Source organism: Cupressus sempervirens, chromosome 8 (genome assembly GCF_028749045.1).
Source record: "Cupressus sempervirens isolate cs-2001-9-10 chromosome 8, ASM2874904v1, whole genome shotgun sequence".
Classification (NCBI taxonomy): domain Eukaryota; kingdom Viridiplantae; phylum Streptophyta; class Pinopsida; order Cupressales; family Cupressaceae; genus Cupressus; species Cupressus sempervirens.
The window spans coordinates 680201088-680220547 of NC_143125.1; the positions used below are offsets into that span (position 1 = coordinate 680201088).

At 33.2% G+C, this 19460-nt stretch overlaps 2 protein-coding genes and 1 long non-coding RNA gene across 4 annotated transcripts; 2 read left to right on the plus strand and 1 right to left on the minus strand.

Annotated features, from left to right (window-relative positions):
• Positions 1 to 1501: 1501 nt before the first annotated feature.
• LOC149544273 (epoxide hydrolase 2-like) lies at positions 1502 to 3429 on the plus strand. The gene is made up of 5 exons (XM_089798762.1): positions 1502 to 1784; positions 1866 to 2077; positions 2175 to 2345; positions 2437 to 2684; positions 2784 to 3429. Exons 1-5 carry the CDS (start codon positions 1715 to 1717, stop codon positions 3028 to 3030), a joined length of 948 nt encoding a protein of 315 aa, XP_089654888.1. The 5' UTR covers positions 1502 to 1714; the 3' UTR covers positions 3031 to 3429.
• Positions 3430 to 9592: 6163 nt separating this feature from the next.
• On the plus strand, positions 9593 to 11538 carry LOC149544274 (epoxide hydrolase 2-like). 2 transcript variants are annotated; one of them, XM_089798760.1, is made up of 5 exons: positions 9593 to 9810; positions 9901 to 10112; positions 10242 to 10412; positions 10503 to 10750; positions 10855 to 11538. In XM_089798760.1, exons 1-5 carry the CDS (start codon positions 9741 to 9743, stop codon positions 11099 to 11101), a joined length of 948 nt encoding a protein of 315 aa, XP_089654886.1. In that variant the 5' UTR covers positions 9593 to 9740; the 3' UTR covers positions 11102 to 11538. The 2 variants fall into 2 exon arrangements, with proteins under 2 accessions (XP_089654886.1, XP_089654887.1); XM_089798761.1 differs by having other exon boundaries at positions 9607 to 9810; positions 10260 to 10412.
• LOC149544275 (uncharacterized) lies at positions 11208 to 11662 on the minus strand. Its single transcript, XR_016355763.1, has 2 exons — positions 11477 to 11662; positions 11208 to 11446 (listed from the first exon to the last, which is right to left on the minus strand). It is a non-coding gene; the product is annotated as an uncharacterized LOC149544275 (long non-coding RNA).
• Positions 11663 to 19460: the final 7798 nt, after the last annotated feature.

Genomic DNA, 19460 nt, shown 5'->3' on the forward strand with positions numbered 1-19460 from the left:
TATATAAATAATTCTTAATATATGATTATCTTATATTCATGAAACCTATATTTGAATTCTGGTACTAAGAAAGATTTTCAATTGGAAAGTATATGCTATTTTTTATCATGATCAAGAATTATGTAAACACCCCTTATTAATATCATTTTAAAGATATGTTCTTAAATATAGATGGCATGACATATAATGAATACAATTTCTTTGTATCTAAGTCAAGGTAAATATTTAAAAGATATCCTTGGATAATTATTGATGGTAACAAGAAAGTAGGAGGAGGATTAGTAACTAAAACTAGTAATAAAGCATATCTAATGCAACGTACACCAACCAAAGTGAACAATATTTGAGTAAGGTATCATTGATCAAATATTTTCAAATATATAAATTTTCATAATCCAAGTGGGAATTAAAGGGCTTGAGTGAATATTCGTAATTGGCACGATATAGAACTTGAATATTTCCTTTAAATTAATAATACTTGGTGTATTAATATATCTGTGTTACTATGATTCAATTTAATAATACCTAGTGTGTGTTCCAATTTCTTTACTTTGAATAACCTAAAAGTGGCAATGGATATATCACAAGGAATCAAATTTTAATTAATATAACATTTGAAGCACGCTTGTTAAAGAGGTACTAAGGTTCTTATTGCTAAGATTCCAAGCTTTTTACAAATCTCTTTGCACAAGGTGATTAAAGAAAATATCATTTTATATTGTCAATATTTTACATTCATTATGTTGTAATTATAGCTTATTTATTTATTTATTTTATCAAAATCTTGTAAATTTATTTGTTTTCTTAATAAAAGGCTATTGCCCACTTTTGTTAATAGCAATTAAGTTTTTGTCATAATCCTATATTGACATATGAATAACTTAAAATATATATTACTACTCCAATTCATTACTCTTCTTTGTCAATACTTTGAATAAGCAATATTACTGAATAATATTTCTCCAATAATATTATTCAAATGATACTATTCTTAATTAATAAATAATAAAATAATAAATGAAGCTAAAAATTTAATTATAATATTAATATTTTCATAATATTTGAGACGTTAAAAATTCTTATATTCAATTTATAATTTTTTAAATTAATTATTCTATTTTTATAATTTGTTAGCATTTAAAGTATTAATATTTTAAAAATGTATTAAAATATGTTTGATTTATTTCATATTTTCATATATTCTTACCCAAAATATCGCTTCATAATATGGGTATGCTTCCTGCAAATCCGCCCTATAACACCCTTTTACGGATTTTAAAAATTAAAAATCTTTCATATATACATTAGAAAAATTTAAAAATGAGCTTTAAAATAAAAATACTAAAATGTAATTGAAATAAATAAAATTAATCACAACTTAAATAAAATTGATTACAATAGTATATTGCCTACGACAAATACGATAAAATTACAATTAAATATAATTTTACTCTCCTATGCTATACTAATTAAAGACAAGTACTACCACTAAGTGAGACTTGTTTTAATCTACTCTTCATTATTTTAACACTTTCATAATGCAATGACAACGAAACCCATAATATTTTTTCCATGCCAAATGTGGACAAAATTCTCAAAATCCGCATATTCAATACCAGATCCCTGACAAAACCTCAGTTATAACCATTTCCACTACAACAGCTCTTCTTCACTTTGGGGAAAAATCTCTTCTCACGATCGACTGGTCATATTCATGGAGAAAATACAGCACAAGCAAGTTGATGTTGGCAAGCTGAAATTACATGTTGCGGAGATTGGATCAGGTTTTTCTCTTACCCTGTTCAGGGATTTCCTTGTTTTTTGTTCTTATAATATATGACTGCCTTAATGAGATTCCCTTGCAGGTCCGGCTGTTCTGTTGCTTCATGGATTTCCTGAAATTTGGTATTCATGGCGGCATCAGATGATTGCTTTAGCAGATGCAGGGTTTCATGCAATTGCCCCTGATTTTAGAGGTTATGGATTGTCTGATCAGCCTGCTGAGATAGAGAAAGGCAATTCTGTTGATCTTACGGAGGACATGGCCGGCCTTCTTAATGCATTGGGCATACAAAAAGTAAGTAGCCACAACTCTATTCAATGAATTTATAGGCCCTTGATAATCTAAAATGCCCAATTTATATCCCAAATGTTTGCTTCTCTGAGTTTTACAGGCATTTGTTGTGGGCAAGGATTTTGGAGCACCGATTGCATATTATCTGTATCTTCTATACCCTGAGAGAGTAAGAGGCATTGTAACAATGGGTATACCTTATTTGAGACCAGGTGTAGCAAGTATTCAATTGGATTTGTTTCCAGAAGGGTTTTATATTAGACATTGGAAGGTCTCTTTCACTTCCCCTGTTTCTGCAACTTAATCTCAGCCCTTTAATTGTCTTGTTTACTGATGGGTTTTCTTTATTGGTTCTATATTAGCAACCCGGAAGAGCCTTGGCAGATTTTGGGCGTTTTGATGTAAAAGCAGTGGTGAGGAACATTTATACCCTTTTCTCTGGAAGTGAACTGCCTGTTGCAGAAAAGGGTAAAGAGATAATGGACCTCTATGATCCTGCTACTCCACTGCCATCTTGGTTTACTGAGGATGATCTGAAAACATACTCAAGCCTTTATGAGAAGTCTGGTTTTGCTTTCCCCATGCAAGTTCCTTACATTTCTATGATGAGGTAAATCTTAGAAAAAGATTGTTTTGTGTTGTCTTTGAAACATTCGGGCAAAGATGTTTATCATACAGCTTACATGGTTTGCACTTTGAATGTTGATAGCAACTGGGGTAAACTGGCGGAGTTAACAGATTATGTTGTTAAAGTTCCAACACTTCTGATCATGGGCATCAAAGATTATGTAATCAAATTTCCAGGAATGGCTGATTACATAGAAAGTGATATCCTGAAAGCTGAAGTGCCCAATCTGGAGATCAAGTATTTACCGGAAGGGAGCCATTTTGTTCAGGAGCAATCCCCTGAGGAGGTCAATAAGCTTCTTCTTCACTTCCTCAAACAGCAGCTGTAATGCTAATAGTACTTCAAGATCTGGGATGAATAAATGGTCATAGCTATAGAAATACAGAGTTACATAAAATAACTATGATCTTTGATTTTGAGCTGGGCACTTCTTTTTTAAGCCATGGATATTGAAGCAAAGAATGGATCAAAAGTCAATTGCATTTGCTGTCAAGTTTCAGGATAGAAGCCGTCTAGATGTATAGTGTAAGCAGATAATTACGCGGTTAAAAGCTCTAAAATAAGGTAAGGGACTAAGAGAACCCATATGCTCCAGAATTCAACAACAACCAAAAAAAGAGACAAATTTGCTTTGTGATGTTCACCAAACACAAGCTTGCTTTGGGATGTTCGCCATATTTATTTAATGGCCTATGTTTACTGAATTTGATGTTCCTGTTTTGCATAATGTCAATCATTACAATTTATTATAGTTCATTATAAATTATACTGATTTTATATTCATTTATATTTTTAATGTTTATATTATGATAAAAGAAAAGATAAAAGATGAAAATTATATATAGACTATATTTTTATATTAAAATGAATTATAAATTTAATATTTATATTTATTTTTTCAGTTTAACATAATCGATTGATTATTTTAACTATAGTCAATAAAGTGAGACACTCTAAAAATAAGTAAGAAACACATTAAAACAAGAATTTCCAAATGGAACTTGAATTATTCCTCTAGTCTTGAAGCTTCCCCTATTTTGAATATACTCATCTGTTCCAAGTAATACTTTGACACTGATCTTTCTCTTCGTCTAAAATTTACTTTTTATTATTAACATATTTTTATGGTGGCAACTTTTACCTATGTTTTATTTTTCTTAATAAATGGTTACTTTGATCTCCATTAGTTTAATAAATAGCTACTTTGATCTCCATTAGATTTTATTTATTTTTTCATAAAAAGGCTAGTAGTTTAGAAACTACATTCAATTTCCTAAAAATTATGTTCTTACAAATTTTTGACATAAGGTTCATAAGATGTTCAACTTTTTATGTCAATTTGAATAATCCTAATTTTCTAATTTTTCATTGCCACTCAAGGTCATAGTTTGGTAAACCATGATCCTACAAATACCCTTACCAATAATACATTTTCTAATGCATTTCAAATCATTTGAATGCTACTATTTTTTAATGGGGCCTATAAAAAGCACAAAAAGACACTAGTGTAACTTTAATTCATTTAATTATTCAAAGATATCTTGGTATCTCGCATAAATGCTAGAGTTTACCAAATTTGTATATGAAACTGCCTTACACAATGATTTATGGTTGCGGGTCTCACTTTTATACACTTTTTTATATAGCATTAAGACTCATTTATGTTTTTCAATAAAACACCTATTGCTGCATAGCTTGCACCTCCTTTAGGTGCAACTACTAATTTGATAAGCCAGTTTAACTTTTTGTCAATTGGTCAAATTTTAGAGATATTTTTTCATACTATTGAATTCTTTTCAAAAGTAATAAATATACAGACACAAACATGACTCTATTATATCTTTAGGTTGTGGTTGTAGACTTAGGTTCACACAAACAAGAGAATTGACAACCCACAATTGTCTATAAGAACCTAGGTCTTTGGTATATGTATTTTCTTGAATGATAACTTTCTCACTAACATTGTGTTATGAATTCTATTGATGACACTAATTTCTATAAATTGAAGGCCCTTGAGTAACTAGGTTTAATGTCATAGCTTTGAAGGACTATGATTGGGTTATTTGCATACTTTGACAAGTAAGAGGTTGTACTACATCAAATATTTTCAATATCATATTGTATTTGAATTCTAATTCTAACATCAATATAGTGCAAGATCTCCCTCTAGTGGGAGGGGGGAGGACATGACACCATCCATAACCAATCTTAATAAAAGTTACAATGAATAGGGGTACATAAATTCATTGTCAATTGAATATACTAAAAACTAAATAAAAATATAAAATACTTTTTGTAATTGCTTAGGTTGAACTATTTTTTAACGTAATGCAATGTCAACTAGGTCATAGTACAGAAATCCCAAATATTCCTAACATTATAAAATTGATTTGTAAAGAGGGAATAAAAAACTGTCTAGGAAGGCATGAAGCAATGGGTTAATCTTGACAAAGTATGTGTTTTATTTCCTTAAACACACAATGTGGAAAAACTAAATCAACCCTAAAGTGAATTATCTTTCCAATATTTAAGAGTGTGTAAGTATGTTTCTATTATCCCATATGTTGTTATTTACCTTTAATAGTGACACTATTGATTTGGTTCTCTATAAAGTCTTCCATGGTTCATCCCCATGGACAACTCTAAACAAAAACCTTGTGCTATTGGGTCAATAAGCCCCAAACCACTTTTTATTTTAGGTTGGATACACTAAGTTCATGATGTAGACATATGTCATATATTATTGTCCAATTTAGACCACACAAATTATGTTTAATTACATCACCATACCCAAGACACCCAACATGAAGAATAGTAAACATGAGTAGCAAGGAAAATTTTATTGACAACTTAGATTTTTTTGTCCAAGGATAGAATTTTATTTCCCCAAATAATTTTGTTACTCCCCACTATGTTAAGACACCAATTCCACATGTTTGAAAGTGACACCCCAATGCCAAATGGTATAGTGATATATCTCATAATTTACCCATGTTTAGTTTGCTTCCAATCTCATGCAGTCCAATAAGTAATAAGGCCATGATAAACCATCAAAAATTCCATTTTATGATGTGGAATTTAAGAACCTGATACAACACAAAATAACTCTAGAATGTCCATCACATTAGAAATAATTTATTCATAATTTTGTAAAAGTAATAGACTATCATTAGCATAGGGGGAATTTTAGTAGCAAAATGATTTTTGGGAATAGATATTCCTAAGATCAACTTCAAGTGTTAGAACTTCGAATCAAATACCCCAACACATCAGTTGTAAGAACATATGAATAGAGAACTAAAGGACATATTTTCCAAACAGATATTTGTAGAGGAAATGGACTTGTCATAGTATTATTAATAATAAACCGAGCATTGACATCTTAAAAAAGCATGTCGATGTGAGCTCAAAGTTTAGGTCCAAAACCAAGCCATTCAAGGAATTTTAAGAATGAACTTCCATTGGATTTTGTCTTAAGATTTATCAAAATCAATCTTGATCAAAATGACATTTTAAGCTATTTATTGAGCCCATTCACAAGTCTCTTATCCTAACATGAGATCATCAAGAATAAATCTGCCAATAATAAAACTAGTTTGTTCATCCTACACAATTCCTTGAACCATTGGTTTGATCCTAATGACCAAGGATTTTGTTGTTATCTTATAAGAAGTATCCAGTTAGGACATCATCCATAAATAGAATCGTCATGTTTCCTTTTAGGAAAAAATTTTGTGATGCCACCATTAATAATCGAACCCAATGATCCATTTTTGAAAGCCTCCAAGTACAAATAGTAAAAAACATCCTTGATATGTTGACACATAGCTTGATAAAATTTCATAAGAAGGCCAGCACTACTAGGACTTTTATATGGGGCCACAGAGGAAAGAGCATTTTCTAAATATTCCAATGTTAAGATTCTATCATGATATTGTTGCTTGCTAAATTAATCAAGTTGGGAACTAGAGTAAACAACCCCTTACTTATCTATTGGACATCCAAAAAATAGTTACCAATTGACTCCTTTTAGCTCATTTGTATCATTAGACCAGGGATGTTGAACTTGAAATGGTGCAACAAAGTCTATGCTTTAAGCCATGACAATTGTCATCACTATTCTATTAATGAAATGCTTGAAATTAAACACTAGAAATTCAATCCTAATGAGAGGCTAGGAAATGGAGACATCTATACTACTGATAACAATTCAATAATTATACAAGATTATGCTCTGTCCACCTTTGCTACAGGAACAACCACAGGTTTTGTTACCTAGTGGCTATAGGAATATCAGAGTATTAAATGATTCCTAAGATAATAGGAAAGTGAAACTAATAGAAGTATTCACTCACCAAGTGACCCCCTTGAATGAGTGAATTGAGAAAATAATTGAGATAAACTAATGGAAACTAAAATCTTAATTTTATTCATGCTTGAGAAACTACCTACATGCTAAAACACAAAACTTTATTGAATAATAATGCCTGAGATTACAATATGAATTCTTATAGAAAAACTAACTATCAAAAGTTTGGAAGGCAATTTATTTATAATAAAACATCTCAACTAACTTCCTAGATTGGTGTTCTTTTCAACCATATAAAAATATAGTAGAGTTCTAATTGATTATAACAATATGAGATGTTTTCTCTAGCAAATGGTGCTGGTCCGACCTAGATTTATTCCCCTAGATCTATGGTTGTTGATGAGTTGGTTCAGTCTAGTCCTGTTATAAATGGAGTCTCTATTTTGGTTTCTTGGGGATGACATAATAAGGTTGATTTGGTGGACGAAGGTTGGATCCTAGTAATTTGAAAACATTCTTAAAAGCCACCTCCTCAACTTGACATGACTCTTCATTCCTAGAAGAATGAAAGTAAAGGAAAATATTAGCTTTTCCTTTTGGCTGGAAGGTAGTGGGTTCATGTTTATAAAACCCATTCAAACATTTTTGGCTTAGGGTAGTGTGTCCCTTTGCACTTTTTGTTGGTTTGGTTTGGGTTGTTTGGCTTAAAGCTCTTATTTAATGGCACCATTGGGCTTAGTTGTGGGGGTTTTTATCTCCTTTTTTAAAGGGTTTCAACTCACTTCAAAGCCTATTTTTCCCATAGTAAAAAACACAATGGGATTTTTTCTTGTTTTCAAGGAGTAAGTCTTCCTACTAACTATACAACCATAAATATAGAATCTCATGCTTTTGGGTTTGCGCTCAGGTGGATGACTCTTGGTTTGACTTGCTCATTTGAGTATAAATGCCTTTATAATAGTTGACTGTCCACTTCTTGCAACAATTGTTAGACTAGTGAATATTCTTCTTTGCTGGCACTCCCTTGATTTGGTGACTTATTCCTGCAAAAGGTTAGCAACACATATCATATTCACAACATATAATTATGTCATCATTGTATAAAAGAATTTAATGAACTAACTCATTCTTGCAATCACAAATCCATTTAGTTGTAGGAGGTTTTGAACATTCTAACTTATCCACAAAAGCATATATTATAGAGATAACTGATCCTAAGCATATGCACCCCTCTTTCAGTCTTTCCTATGCCTATCATAAGATCATATTGAAATATGACTAATATAGACTAAGTATGAGGTTTTTATACATATAATGTCTAAAAAAGAGTTTTTAAAGAAATGTAACAGTGGAAACCCCTAAACTAACAACTAGAAACATATAACCTAATGAGCCACAAAATGGACTCATCAATTGACTATAAGGAAAATCTATTTTGTTAAGAATATGAGTTTTGACAATATCTTCAAAAGTTTGTCGAATATCTTACCATTGCTCATCTTTGAAAAGGTTTTCATAGAATCCCTTAAAAGCATTACCTATATAAAAAATGTTGGAATGCAAGATTTTAGATTCATCTCTTATCACTTTGATTCTTTTCTTTTTATGCTTACAATTGAGATGAGTAAAAAAAAATTGGTACCTCTATTTCCTTCCTTAATCTAGTGGAGTCTAGATCTGACCTTAGCCCCTTGCCCTTTATAATTCTCAATTTTTTGCAACTAGGCTTCTATAGTAGCAATAGAAGTTTGAATTCTTAAATTACAAGGGTCATCGTTAAGGAGTTTTAAATAACACGAGAGTTCTTATAAAGTGACAAAGCAAGGACACATTAGCCATAGCCCCTTCCTAATTTGGAGCTCTAAAGTTTTATTACTTGCAAGCATTTATAAGTGCATCACAAACAATGCCCTTGCCTATGATGGACACTAGCATTGCCTTTGTAACACATGCATAATATAACAACCTACTCTAAATGCTAGGGACCTAAAATTTTAATCATTTATGTTAGTTTTTTTAGGATTCTTGAAATGAGTACCAACCTACAATATTCCATACAAAGTTATAAAGAAGATCTTTATCTTTTTAAGAATACTCACATGACCCAACATAAACAAAAATATAATTACATATTTGAATCAGAAATTTACCTTATATCTAATTACAATAATACTCTTAAAGATTAATTCCCCGTAAATATTTTGTGAATCTGTAAAAAAGTTGGAAAAAACCTATTACCAAATTAGTTGAACAAACCACAATTATAGACTACAAGAGTAGATGAACTGATTGAAATCTTTCATACTCCATATACCAAACATTTTACTTCTATAAGAATTACACTTAGACTATATCTTCAATTAAATATCTATTATACTATCTACTCCACATGCCAAACACTTTACTATTAATTAAAAGAACACGGAAAAACCAAAAACCAAAAACAAAACAGAACTTAAACGTCCGATACATATTCTACCATTCTGCGTATTGACTAACATGGACTAAACGTGACCTTTTTGGTTTCTTTTCCGACGGTGCCACGTAAACGTACCTTTTCATAGAAGGAATAAAATGCAATCAAGAGTAAAAACATGTGACTAGATAATGTTAATACGGACACCACGCATTTTAATGATTACCACTGAACCTCCGGAACCCTCCACCAACAGCAGCTGTTCTTGGTCTCTGAACATTTAATTTGTTTTCGTAATCGAGTGCTCATATTCATGGAGAAGATCCAACACAAGCATGTTGATGTTGGCGAGCTGAAATTACATGTTGCTGAGATTGGATCAGGTATTTTACTCTCTCTCTCTCTGTTCAGGGTTTCCTTGGACGCAATGTTCCGACAATGTATGGACCTGCCCTAATGAGATTTGATTGCAGGTCCAGCTGTGCTGCTGCTTCATGGATTTCCTGAGGTTTGGTATTCGTGGCGTCATCAGATGATTGCCTTAGCAGATGCAGGGTTTCGCGCAATTGCCCCTGATTTTAGAGGTTATGGACTCTCTGATCAGCCTGCTGAGATAGAGAAAGGCAACTATGCAGATCTTACGGAGGACATGGCCGGCCTTCTTGATGCATTGGGCATTGAAAAAGTAAGTACCCACAACTCTATTCATTCATACGGTAAGTACCCAGAATTCTGTTCGATGAATTTATGGATCCTTGAAAACCTAATAACCCCAACTCATATCCCAAAATATCTTCTTCTCTGAGTTTTATAGGCATTTGTGGTGGGCAAGGATTTTGGAGCACCGATTGCATATTATCTGTATCTTTTGTACCCTGAGCGAGTGAAGGCCATTGTAACAATGGGTATACCTTATTTGAGACCGGGCCAAGAAACTCTTAAGCTGGATTTGTTTCCAGAAGGGTTTTATATTAGACATTGGAAGGTCTCTTTCACATCCCCTGTTTCTGCAACTTAATCTCAGCCCTTGAATTGTCTTGTTTGCTGATGCGTTTTCCTTTTGGTTCTACATTAGCAACCGGGAAGAGCCTTGGCAGATTTTGGGCGTTTTGATGTAAAAGCAGTGGTGAGGAACATTTATACCCTTTTCTTTGGAACTGAGCTTCCAGTGGCAGAGGAGGGTAAAGAGATAATGGACCTTTATGATCCTGCAGCTCCACTGCCATCTTGGTTTAGTGAGGATGACCTGGAAACATACTCAAGCCTCTATGAGAAATCAGGCTTTGCTTTCCCAATGCAAGTTCCTTACATTTCTTTCATGAGGTAAACCTTAGAAACAGTTTCCTTTTGTTTTGTCTTTGAATCATTCAGTTAAGGATATTTATCATACAGCTTACATGGTCGACACTTTGGATGGTAATTGATAGCAATTGGGGTAAACTGGCGGAGTTAGCAGATTATACCATCAAAGTTCCAACACTTCTTCTCATGGGCATCAAAGATTATGTCATCAAATTTCCAGGAATGGCGTATTATATTAACAGTGATATCCTGAAAGCTGAAGTGCCCCATCTGGAGATCAAGTATTTACCAGAAGGGAGCCATTTTGTTCAAGAGCAATCCCCTGAGGAGGTGAATAAGCTTGTTCTTGACTTCCTCAAACAGCACCTGTGATGCCAATCCTTCAAGGTTAGGCGTAATAGCATCAATGGTCATCGCCATAGAAATACAAGATAATAGTCGAAGTATTTGGATTACATAGAAGAACTAGGAAAATTGATTTTGAGCCGGGTAAGTTTTTATTCATGGATGCTGTAGCGTACAATGCATTAGTATTCAATTGCATTGCCTGTCAAGTTTCAAAGAAACTGAACGATACAAGTTTTGGTTTAATTATGTGGTAAAAGCTCTGAAATGGAGTAAGGAGCTAAAAGGAACCATATGCTCCAGATTTTCCTCGTAATAATCGCATTCTGAAAGAGGAGACAAAACTGCTCAGTGATATGAACAAACTCTAGCCTAAGAGCAGTGATATGAACAAACTCTAGCCTATGTAAAATTTTCGTCGAATAAAAAATAGTGCTGTGGCTATGTCAAAACCATTTGGAATTCATCGTTTGGAACATTTCCTTTGCATATTGAATAATTTTGTTTCTCTTTGAAATTTGTATATTTAAAAGAGTAAGTGGTGTTTTTTATTTTTTTATTGTTAAATTAATTTTAATTTATAACTTTTTAATATATCTGATTTGATTTGTCCATGTCTTTTGATTTGGAGATTGATATATTTGTATTGTGGATTAATCTTGAATGTCAAATGAACAATTTTGAAATTCAAAATTTTTAAGTTTTTGTCTATTTTATTGGCCAGCGAGATTTGGTTTGGTATACCTTTCTGTGATTTATTATCTATGTATTTTTTTAAGTCAATTTAATGTACAACCAACTCACGTGAGATTACAAGGACTAATTATTAGAGCGCACTTTGATTTCTAATCTAGAAAAAAAGCATATCTCCATATATGTCATCTAAATGCTTCATAAACGTATTCTCAAATCTTGACTCTAAGATATTAAGTCAACCCAAAAGAGGTTTATGTAGGGGAACTTCATGTGAGAATACAACAACTTTAAGTTATTTTTTATTGTCCAGTTTTGAATGGGTCCAATATCAAAGATTAGAGTGAACATGTTTTATAAGTCTACACCATACCAAAGCATTTTCCTAGGTTATAGAGAAATTCAATGCATAATATCAATTCTAGAAGGCTTGGATTTGAACTTGAGGGGCTTATATTCAACCTCAAGTATTTTTACAACTATACAAAGTTTGAGACATTTAATAAACTACAAGTATTTACATTTTGCATTGGATGATTCTACTATGTGTGACATCAAAATCATTCATGAGTGTTCTCAAAGCTATGAGGCTTATACCTTCTCTTTTAATTTTTGGATATTTATTGCACATTTATCAATTCTCAAGAGAATGCAAATCAAGGTTAATTATTCAGTTTGACTTAATTAGCCCACAACTATGCTAAAAGATTTTATTCCTACTGGTCTTCACTAGGTTCAAGGACTATGCTCATTTATGTTTGAGGACTACCCTTGGCTTGGTTACTTGGGGTATGTGCCTTGCATTTTCATAAACACGACATTTGTACACTTAGGCACTATTTTACCAAAGCCATTGTCAATCTCCAGTCTCACAAAGATATGTAAGCCTAATACCATCCAGTTCGACCAAATCAATAGATGTTTGTTTGTGAAAATATATAAATGTTGCTTTTTTTTGGTTGCAACTCTATTCATATTCACACTTTTTTACTTCAAAGCATGTATATCTAATTATATGATTCTCCAAATTCAAGTGCAAGTTGACAAGGTCTCTCTAAAGATGGCCCACCTTCAACAATTTTTAGAGCGTTGGGAAAAGGTTCCACGTGTAAATGTCATAGTGCCTCTTGATACCTCTACCTCCCATGACCATTCTCTATCTCACATCAACAATATCTCTCTCGCTACAATGGTCGTAGTCATGACTCTTCATCTCATTGCTCACATACTTGGTATTCTCAAGCTCCCTATTATCACTCTAGTGGCAAATGTGGTTTTAACTTGAAACACTTTTCCATACTAAGGATTATCCTCTCGATGGGGTTCAAAGGGCACAAACCCACCCACTAGTGGTGATAGTTGTTGGCCGACTTTTACTAGTGATAATGGACAACCTAGTTCATCCAAATAGCTCCCATGCTTGGCTATGGAAATCTTACCTTTCTATGAGGATAAGCACACAGATAATACTAAATCAAGAGAAGGGTGGTACCTCCCAGATGTCATCCCAGATCCTATTATTGTATGGGGTTGTAAGGATGACAAAGATCTGTGATCAACACCATTTGTTGCTACTCTAGTTGCACAATGACTTCTATTTGTTTTTTATGCTCTCGAGGCTTTGTCTATGTTTCCTATTCTAGGTTCTTCCTATGTGTTTTTGGTCTCTAAGTTGTGCACATTTGACTCCTAAGGGCGATCCTATATCCCCTTTTATTTGTGAATAATGTATACTAATTTAAGTTAATGAAAATGTGGATATTGTTTATTAAAAAAATAAAAAATAAAAAAAGGTAATGAAAGAGAAAAACATGAATATATAAGTGGATTCAATGTACATTTTGATCCTTGGATAGAAAATGACAAAAATATGTAGCAATTCCATGTTGAATCTTCTTTATCCACCTTGGACTTGTCACATAGCCAAACTAGTTGTACACCTTTAAATCTTCTTTGTCCATCCTGGACTGAATTTGTCATGTGTCATGGTGCAATTAGTCCAAGGTGTCAATAAATGGGCCTATATTTGGATTGACTAATCATGGTGCACATTGACCGGTGATAATAGTGTGTCAAGATAGGTTTCTAGGTTAGAATGTCCACATGGATTTGAAGCACTATTCCACCATATGTCTAGGACAAGATTAATTAATTTCATGTCCCTATATCCCATGATATGTCACTACATTGTTTACTTCCCGATATCCAACACAATAACAACTTAATGTTTCATTTCATTGTAGGTTGTATCCACTTTATGTCATTTCTTTCATGCATGTTCTAGATTATTTATCTGTCTAGTAACTAGAAGTGGGTTGCCTTAGGAAGAAAAATTTCCCTTTGCACCTAAAGATGCTCATTAACATGTAGAGCTCATGTCTTTAGAGATGCTTGTTTGTCATGCCCCCATTCTTGATGTCATTATCTTTTGATTGTCGATTAAGGTAACCAACATCATCGTCTTTTAGCTGCCAATTAAGGTAACTACAACTATTATTTGTTTGGCATTTCTAGTTGTGTTTGATTGGTTTTAGGCATGAATTCTACCATTTATTCTTTACAAGTTTTCATGGGTAACAAGAAGCGTTGGTGTATGCTACATGCTCCATTTGATTAGTTCAATATGGCTCTTATTGAGGTATTTGTGTAACTTTTTATTTTATTTGTGTTGTATTTTTTTTTTTTGTGCATTCTAATATTTTCTTGAAGGTTCTTAAACTTGTTGACTTTTTTTTACCAGTTCTCTTGTTTTGACCATGGATTTTATAAATAGAATACAAATATATGTTAATAAACACACTAAAACTACAAGAATCACATATTATGTTCAAGAATTGATGTAAACAAATTGGGGTTTCTAAGTAAAATACTTAAATCATTTCAGTCATCTATGTATAATTTCTTCATTGTGTTTCAAAAATAAATAAAAAATAACTTTCTTCCATAACTACTAGTTTAATATTGTAAATCTTGTTTAAGTGTTTAAATTGCCATGTATTGTTCTACTCGGTTTGTGTCTTCGGAGTTCTCTTGTCATTAATGTTTAAAGAATTGCTATATTAGTAATAGAGTTTTAAGGGATATTATTAATGGGTTTACATATGGAAAAATGGACTTTTTAAGGTATGCAACAAGTTTTCGCATGTGATAGAGAATTTGTATGTTGATTTGGACACACCAAATTTAAACATGTAGACAACTATAGGCATAGACAAATGATGAAAAGGATTTTTATAGGTATGTAATTGGTTTTCCTAGATGATAGAGTAGATTGATGTTGATATGGACACAAAATAGTTACAACACTTGAGAAACATTTACAATATAAATGAAAAGGCATGGAAAAGGTAGTATGGATAAGTTGGAGACAAGTGCAAAGAGTAACTTAAAATCCTATTGAAAATATAGCTTAAAGCTCCATATAAATGGTGTGAAAAAATATTAAAAACCCATTGATAGTATAACTTGGAACCTCATATACATAGCACAAAATAATACATAAAACCTCATTGATAGTATAGCTTAGACCTCATATATAACTTGGCAAAACACATATATTATGGTATAAGGAAAATTGGGTGTAATGTTACAACAAGTCAACTATTATAGTCTTGAACTTCACTTGAAACACTAAGGGAAGAGAAAATAGCCAAACAAGGAAGAACAATGAATACATGCAAATAGTTTCAAATTAAACAACAAAAAGACACATCAAACAAACTCAAATTAGAATGCGGGTAATAGCTAGATCAATATGGCTTTTGATTCTCCTAGTCATGTCCTCCTCCTCTATGACTTAGTTTGTAGTAATGTAATTAAATCAATTTTGACAGATGTCTGGGTATTTTATTTATTTGTAATGATTTATGGATTCGTTGTTTGATTCTAAGACATTAATAAATGTCGTTTTGTTTGGATTGTGTTTTTGCATATGATTTATCCAATTTCAAATTAGCCATAAATGGATGGCTTGATTAGTTTGGTTAATTACTTGTAGCAACAAATGATGCTTTAAGTTATTTAGTGGTGATCTTACTGTTGACCCTATGGCAAGGCATATTGTCAAATACTGACATCCCAATTAAGCTATCCAAGAAGGTCAGTTAATACTGCAACCAAGCTTCTCATCAGGGAGTAGATTTCAATGTAGATCGAGAAGAAGAAGGCATATTGTGTTAACCAAGCTCACAGTATAAATTGGGTTGTTTAGTATTATCAATGGGAAATGTTGTCACATAAGTTTGCACCCTTGTCCAAAGTTTTTACCTAAGGACAACCTTGTGAAACATGGAAATAACCTCCAAGTTGTGGGACTTAAACTATGAGGTTGAGTCTCTAGAGAAGGTTGGCTTCCTTTTCTATCAGAATGCACATAACTACTCTTGGAGAGGAAAAGGAAGAAGGAATGGATAGAAGCAAGCTACCTAATCTAATCTAAGGAGGCGATGCACCAAAATAGAGTGTTTGATCTTATCTCTGCCCATAAATGCACAGTTAACCAGTTATAACATCAAAGAATACAGATTTAGACTTTACTTAATGCAACAAACACATGTAGATCAGACAACAAAAGAATATTATAGGAAGAAACTTCACTTAATATCATTCAAATATCAAAAGTAGATACAATCATGTAAGTTACAGAATATAGACAAGGACATTAACTAGAGGCAAAGAAATCTTGCACAGTATGTTAATGGTTGAAAGAGATATGGAAAAGAATTACAATAGCTCAGAGGCATGAGAAATTATGGTAGTACACAGAGAAGGCAATACTAGAGAATCAGAGAAAGATCAACAACAACCACCCTTGAAAGGGTACAAAACTTTCTTATAGTTGAAGCATAACTGAGAAACTTCTATTGGAATCCAAAGCACAACCACCATCATTAATATTTATAGGGAATAACCATAAAGATTGAGAAAATTTGATCCTGGAATAGACTCAGATGCAAGAAAATCCAATATTTTGCCACAAGAACGACCCTGAGAAGACAAAAGTGACGATCATTAATGCATAACTAGGTAGATGGATAAATAGATGATGAGTGCATGCTCATTTTGCATTTACTATTCATAGGAAATGCTAAAATCAATCTGCAAACGGTCGAAAGATCCAATCTACCATTAAAGAGTCATTTCTTCCTCGCTATTAGCATGCCAAGTCAGACATATTAGTAGGTCAATAATATTCAACATTCATCCCGTACCTTTTGTGCAATTTTATTGGTCAAAGACCCTTCTCTTTTCCAGCTTGGATGAGTGAAACACCTTTATTATGGTCAACCCAAGGGCCTACGATCTTACAATCATCAACTTGTCTTAACATCGAGCCCTCCTTGAAGTCTCTTTACATCTTATGATCACTATGATGCTATGACAAACCCCTTTTTCCTCATGTCTTTAAAAGACTCTTCATTGACACCTACGATCTTATGATTACTCTATATCGTATGAACATAACATGGGAACATGGTTGTATCATCGTAGCTTTGACTTTTCACCCTTACAATAGGACTAAAGAAATGAGACCCACTGGGAACACGTGTTGGGACCTTGCCATGTCACTATACGTATCCTTCGTGCAACTTCCATTGGTGATAAAATGACAACTACTTGATCATAATCTATCTGACGACTTTGAAAATACACCAATTTGTGTCAAAATCTGACCAATAGAAATGTTGCCTTTGGCCAACTCATCTGACAATCTATCCACCTCACTTGTGGCCCACAAGAAAGATAGGACCCACATGCAATGCACCAACCTCTCACTATGTTACATAAATTAAAATACTTGCAACTTTCTATAATGATACAGTGAGGACTATTGATCCTAGGAAGATTGATGGTTGGGAAGATATATGATGTGCTTTATTAGAACTAATGAAGGAGGGTCCACCATACTACGTGTTCATTTGTTGCTTTGTCACCTTCCATAAGATCCTTGTAAATTTATAAGGTGACAAGGTGACGACCATAGATCTAGGTAGATCTAACAGTATGAAAAGTTGTGGCCCTGCAATATATTAAGACATGACTTAACCTTGGGACTTAGGATATAACACGTATAACCAAAGTATTCTTGCATGCCCTAATATTTGAATTTTTAAATATATGAATGTTAGGGTATGGTTAGGTCTTGAAATCAGTTTTTTGGTGGGAAGCATTTTTGGTCAACAATTCTCGCAACTCAGAGGGGATGCAAGCCCGCTATGTATACAACTAGTGACCTAAAGCATCCATTGGGCTATAGAGTCAAAAATCATGAAAATCTGCCCTGCCAAAAACCATAATACTGAAAACTATGACCATCTGTAACTCCAAAAATCAGGACAACCACCTTTGCAACAAAACATGTGCTCGACACTTCTAGGAAAACATGAACAAACGAGAAGCAAAGTACTCTTACTATGTACAAGAAACATCATTTTTTCTCAACAATAGGGTTTGAGATATATCCCATTAACTAGAATAGGCAGAATTTCACCATCAGGTTTGCTTAACTGAAAAGCATTGGCCTTCTTGTAACTGATAACCACATAGGGACCACTCCATAATGTATCAAATTTTGATTTCCTCCTTGGTTTAGCCCTATTTGCATCCCATTTTTATACGAGATCACCCTCCCTAAAGATTCTAACCCTAGCCTTCCTATCAAAGGACTTTTTTACTTGTTGTTGATGTGCTTCTAGGGTCTATATGGCCTGCTTTCTTTTCTCTTCCAAATCCATCAGTTCTGCCCTTCTTATAGACATAACATTTCAATTAGCTCCAACTGATGAGCTAGCTCAAGAGCAAGACACTCCAATGAAATTGGAAGTATGGCTTCTCTACCATATATCAACATAAAAGGAGAATGTCCTATAGTTCTCTTAGGTGTTATTATATTAGCCCACAATGTTGTTCTCAAAGTTTGATGCCAACACCTTTGGTTATCCTCAATAGTCCTCTTCATAATTTTGATTAGGTTATTGTTAGATGACTCAGCCAATACGTTGCCCTAAGGATAGGAGTTTGAGGATGTGCTCAAGTAGATATTATGATAAACCATCCATGCACAAATCTAAGCTCTTATAAAATATTTTTCATTATCTGAAATAATGGTTGAAGGGGCACCAAATTTGGTTACAATTCCATCAAGGAATTCAACAACTAAAGATTCAGTGTTGTCCTTCAATGCAATTTCCTTTGTCCATCTCGTAAAGTAATCCAGTAGCTACAATCCATTTGTGACCAGAACTAGAAGGTGGATTAATAGGGCCTATGAAATCCAATCCCCATTGAGCAAAAGGTTGGTCCACTTGAATGGGATGAAGAGGAAGAGTTGCAAGTCTTTTCTTACTAGAAAAGAAAGCACATTTTTCACACTTTCTCACATCACTATGACAATCATGGAATAAGGATGACCAATAATAACTAGCTCTCATAATCTTCATTGCAGTTGTCCTTGCCAAAAAGTGGCCACCATTAGGACCATCATGAAGCTCCTTGATAACTCTATCAACTTGATCTATATAAATAAATCTCAACAAGGAACCATTGAAGCCTCTCCTAAATAGGGTACCATCAACTATATAGCATAGGGGATTGACTGTAATCTGAACTATCTCTTTTTTGCCTTACCCACCCTTGAGGATATCCATTTCCTGCTAAGGAGGTCTTCATATCATCTATCAGACTCATTGGATTA